A 5,287-nucleotide genomic window follows, 5' to 3' on the forward strand; every position below is an offset into this window, starting at 1 on the left:
CAGCTCTCAAAGGCATCGCCAAATATGGAGTATAACCGGCAAGACAGGATGTGGTGCCATCTTGCAATGGCGGTCCTGTCTGGCTCCCTGCAGTGTTGAAGCTTTCTCTGTATTTTTTGGTCCTCACCTGCACCAATTGGTCAGTGATGGTATGAGCTGTGGGAAAGTCTCTTTGCTTTTTGAAAGGGGTCTATTTTGACCTGTTCAAGAGGCCAGAGGACGGCTACAGATGTAGCTCAGTTGGTAGAATGTCTACCTAGTATGGACAAGGATGTGAATTGGATCACATAAAACCTGATGGTGGCAAACCCCTATAATCTCAGCACTTGAGAATTGGAGGCAAGAATATCAGGAGTTCAAAGCTATCATCCAGCTACATGGCAGTTCAAGACCAACCAGAACTACATAAGTCCCTTTCTCAAAATAAGAAGCCAAAAAGGGACGCTCACCAGCCCATATACACAGCCGGCAAGCATGAGACTGTACACCATCAGTCTGTGAACAGGGCAGTGGAAGCAATGCCGATAGGTTAGGTGGGTAGATATGTGAGCTGTTTCATATTTTACAGGTGCCATATTTTCTATATCGCGATTAAATCTTTTCTGTATGACTTAGACTGAGCCCCATTTCAAACATGTACACATTATCCGAGCACCCAACAGTGGCGTCTTTGGCCTGCTGTCTATCAGCAGCTAATGGTGCTGATAATTTCGTGCCCCAAAAATACTGGCAAGGGTTGGGGAAGCAACCGTATCAGAGTAGAGGTGCACGTTTATAAGCCTAGCACTTGGGAGGCGGAAGCGAAAGGATCAAGAGCTTAAGGTCTTCCTCAGCTATATAACAAGTTCAGGACCATCCTGGGTTACATGAGACCCTGTATCAGAAAATACAAAAAAAGGGGGGGGGGGACTGGAGAGATGGCTCAGAGGTTAAGAGCACTGACTGTTCTTCCAGAGGTCCTGAGTTCGATTCCCAGCAACCACATGGTGGCTCACAGTCATCTATAATGAGATCTGGTGCCCTCTTCTGGCATACAAACATACATGGAAGGAATGTTGTATACATAATAAATAAATCTTTAAAAAAAACCCCAACAACAAAAAAACGAAGTTCGTGCAACACATAGTGTAAACTGTACAGAGATTAGAGTTAAGCAACGTGGCTAGCGCTTCAGCTGCCAAAATTTGTACGGGAGCCTGTGAAGAGCAAAATTCCTCCCGTTTTCCCGACTTTTGAATTTTCCCAGAGTAAAAAAGACTTAAGAACAGCGATAGTTTGTTCCAAATTAGTCAATGGCTAGAGCTAGAGGCGAAGGAGGAAAAGGTACCTTAAAATGTTGATGGGTGAAGAGCTACCGACTACAAGCCTAATGGGACCCTGGCCAAGAAGTTTAGGAAGGCGAGGTCGCGTGGAAAGGCGGGTTGGGCGACACCATCTTAGGCGAGGGGTGGAGGGCGATACCACTTTAAGTACTGGGGGTAGCAACGAGTTGAGAAGGAAAGCGTGGCAGGGCTTGCCGTAAGAATTGGAGTGTACTGGGCAGTCGTCCGTGTCTGCAATGAGCGGTCCAGTGCGGACTGAGCCTCTGCACGGTGAGACCCCTCTGCTGGCGACCAGCGACTCCTACTCGGTGTTGGTTCTGCAGCGCGGCTATGCGGAGCCGCAGGGGACGGGCAACGCGGTCCGTGCTGACGGCACTGTGACCCTCGTCCTGCCCCGGGCCTGGGCTTCGGGTTCCAGCCGCCCAATGGCCCCGTCCGTAGACGGCGGCACGAAGACTGCCCTGGAGGAGGCGGTGCGTGGCCCCATTCTCGTGGACACCGGAGGCCCCTGGGCTCGGGAGGCGCTGCTGGAAGCCCTCGGTAGGCAGGGCGTGGCCCCCGGAGACGTGACTCTGGTGGTGGGGACCCACGGGCACTCAGATCACATCGGGAACCTAGGGCTGTTTCTCCAGGCGGCTCTGTTAGTGTCCCATGACTTCTGCCTTCCCGGGGGCCTCTATCTGCCTCATGGGCTGTGTGAAACGCAGCCCTTGCTACTAGGCTCCGGATTGCAGGTGTGGGCCACGCCGGGCCACGGAGGACAGCGCGATGTGAGCGTCGTAGTGGAGGGCACCAGCCTGGGCACCGTGGTGGTGGCTGGCGATGTGTTCGAGCGCCTTGGGGACGAGGACTCTTGGCAGGCCCTGAGCGAAGACCCAGTAGCTCAGCAGCGGAGCCGGGAGAGGATCCTGGGTGTGGCTGATGTGGTGGTGCCTGGTCACGGAGCCCCCTTTCGGGTGGTCAGGGAAGCAGTGAAGAGAACGGAGGATTTGGTATGTGAAGACAAGGAAGCTACTTAACTGGACTCCCATTAGGAAAGTCCTTCCAGCGAGGAACTGGAGTCCAGAAAACCGAGAGGACACAGGCAGAGCAAGCAAGACTTGTCATGTTCAGCCTTTGCAGGAGGCAGCTTCCAAACAAGACGGAATGACTGACATCAGTCACCATTAGCACTGTCTGCAACCTAAGTAGGACGAAGGACTAGGTCAGCCCTGCATCCTCTGTGAGCCTCTGTAAAACACAGGAAATTTTTCTTTTCTTTTTTTTTTTTCAGAGAAAATATTTTTTTTAATTAAAATATTGATTTAGGTGTGTGTTTGTGGCCGTGAAGGACTGAAAGCAGCTTGGAGGAGTTGGTTCTCTCCACCCTGTGGGTCCTCAGGATTAAGTTCAGGTCGTCAGACTTGGCGGCAGGCACCTTTACCCACTGAGCCATCTTGATGAATATTCTTGTAAGATCTTCCAAAAAACAAAAACAAAACCCCAAAACTAGACGACACACTGCCCTGATGTAAATGAAAAATATTGATAACAATGATCATTGGGGGACTATAACCAGAACCTGCAAGAGAGGAACATTGTGGCCAATGGCTTGTCTCTCCCAGGATGCTTGCTGGTGAGAAAGTGCCAGATACAGAGATGAGATGACCCCTTAGACACCTGACACACACACTCTCTCAAGAGTCTCCTGTACTCTACTCTGATTCCTGATTCTCTTACCTCCACCTCCCAAGTACTGGGATTACAGAATTATAGGCATGTGAGGTGCCACCTGGCCTTCACATGATGTTCATTCACTTATTCATTGAATTCACCCAATGGACAACTATTTAACACCTGTGATGTCTCAAGCACTGATGTAGGTCATGTGATACCACTACAGTGAGCACGTGGCAGATCGCTGCCTCACACAGAAGTCAGATGTTCCATTCAGAAGACAGATGAGTAAACATAATAATAATAGCAACCAAATAATTACGGGTTGAGGACAGGCTAGAGAGCAGGGCTGGGGGAGGCTGCTTGATGTTGAAAAGCCTCTGAACGATGTTGCTTCTTTGTTTATTTTTACATTCATTTATTTATTTTAGAGGGTGTATGTGCAAAAATTTGAGCTATATATAGCTTATACATGGATGTCAGGACAAGTTGCAGGAGATGGATCTCTCCTTCAACCACGAAGGTTCTGAGGGTCAAACTTAAGGCCATCAGGCTTAGCAGTAAGCACCTTCATCAGCTGAGCCATTTCTGTGGCCCCTGGGTTTTGTTTTTGTTTAGGGTCTTTGTAACTCAGGCTGGCCTTGAACTTGGTATGGTTGAGGAAGACGTCCTCTTGCCTCTACCTCCACCTCCGACGTGCAAATGAGTACACTCACAGGAAGCGCAGGTGAGCATTCCAGGAAGCTCAGATGAGCACTTGCAGGAAGTGCAGGTGAGTACTACCAAACATAACATTTTGTTTTTGAGACTACCTTGCTCTGTAGCCCAGGCTCACCTAGAATTTACTATGTAACCCCAAATGGCCTCAAAAGTGTCAACCCTCTTGTCTCATCTTCCTGGTTGCTTTGATTTCAGGGGTGAGGCACCAACCATATCCAGCTTGTGAGATGGAGTTTGACTAAAGAACTGAATGGGGAGAAAGCTGCCTCCCTGAGGATCTGAGAGAAAGGTGTCCGCAGCAGCAGTACAGTAGATGTAATTCTCTGAGCCACAACAGTTTGACCGATTTGAGCAGCAAGAAGACCTGTGAGGCCTTGGGAAGTAACTTAATACAATGCTTGCCCAGCATGCACGAAGTACCTGGTTCATTTCCAACATGGCATAAAACTGAGTGTATGACATACACCTATAACCCCAGTACTTAGGAAGTGGAGGCAGGGGGATTAAAAGTTTAAGGTTATCCTCAGTTACAGAGCAAGTTGGAAGCCAGCTTGGGCTACATGAGACCTAGTCACAAAAATAAAAAGGAACACTCATGGGGCTGGCCTGTAAAGGGACAGGGAAGTGTTAAGGAATGAGGGTTCACATCGGCAAGCCTGGGTATCAGGAGCCATTGAATACCAGCCTCAGCACTCCCTCAGGGCTCAGAACAGGACTCCTAGGGCAAAGGAAAACTGGCTTACGAACTGGATCCGAGGAATAGGACAAAACTGACTGACTTAGGCACATTTTTCCCTGCATGTTTCTTTATTCCTTGGGGGAAGATGAAAGAAGGGAGAAGAAAAAACAGAAGGCAGAAGGGGTAATCTCTACAAAACTTTCGGTTTATATAGGTGTACAGAAAAGTTAGCAGTTCCATAGGTGGTAACAATAGTATCAAACATGCGTTTTCTTTTTCTTTTCTTTTTTCCCTTTTGGTATAGTCGAAGTAATATCAAGCATGCACTTTCATCTGGCAAGGAGACACCTTATGTTTCAGAAGGGGCATGGCTGTGAAGTTCCCTGGCAGCTGGGCATGATTTGTATGAGAGTCTAGTTGGTTGAGTTAAAAGGAAAAAAGAAATCTCTACTGGGGACCCAGTTTTTGACTCCAGCAAGGTGCCCAGGTGAGAATTTTTCTCTCTGAAGCTAGTTTTAGTGACTCAGCCTTTTCCCTGTATAAACAGTTAATTTCCTGGGCTATGAACTTATGTTAGTTGAAATTAAGGTGAAGGGTAAAGTCAGAATATTAGTAACTTGTTTAGAGCAAGGGCCAGTAGATTACACCTTCCTGAGTCTGCTGTTAGAACAGATATATTATAACCTCCTGTAATATGAGGCTCCTTTCTTATCAGTGACTACTGTCAGTAAAGATAGTGTGGGGAACTATTTTTTATGTAGATTTTGGCTATAAAAACAAAGGCTTGCCGGGCGATGGTGGCGCACGCCTTTAATCCCAGCACTCGGGAGGCAGAGGCAGGCGGATCTCTGTGAGTTCGAGACCAGCCTGGTCTATAAGAATGCAGAGTGTGATATATCACCATTGCCTA

The 5,287-nt window shown here is 48.2% G+C and overlaps 1 protein-coding gene across 1 annotated transcript; it reads left to right on the forward strand.

Moving 5' to 3' along the window:
• The first annotated feature begins 1,072 nt into the window (after positions 1-1,072).
• Mblac1 (metallo-beta-lactamase domain containing 1) lies at positions 1,073-2,631 on the forward strand. Its single transcript, XM_005367076.3, has one exon. It carries the CDS (start codon positions 1,559-1,561, stop codon positions 2,339-2,341), a length of 783 nt encoding a protein of 260 aa, XP_005367133.1. The 5' UTR covers positions 1,073-1,558; the 3' UTR covers positions 2,342-2,631.
• The last annotated feature ends 2,656 nt before the right edge of the window (positions 2,632-5,287 follow it).

The sequence above is a fragment of the Microtus ochrogaster genome, unplaced genomic scaffold (assembly GCF_000317375.1).
Source record: "Microtus ochrogaster isolate Prairie Vole_2 unplaced genomic scaffold, MicOch1.0 UNK16, whole genome shotgun sequence".
Lineage (NCBI taxonomy): Eukaryota > Metazoa > Chordata > Mammalia > Rodentia > Cricetidae > Microtus > Microtus ochrogaster.

What these genes read in the sequence shown, in the direction of transcription:
- Mblac1 (XM_005367076.3), top strand. Translation starts at nt 1,559, where the DNA reads ATGAGCGGTCCAGTGCGGACTGAGCCTCTGCACGGTGAGACCCCTCTG.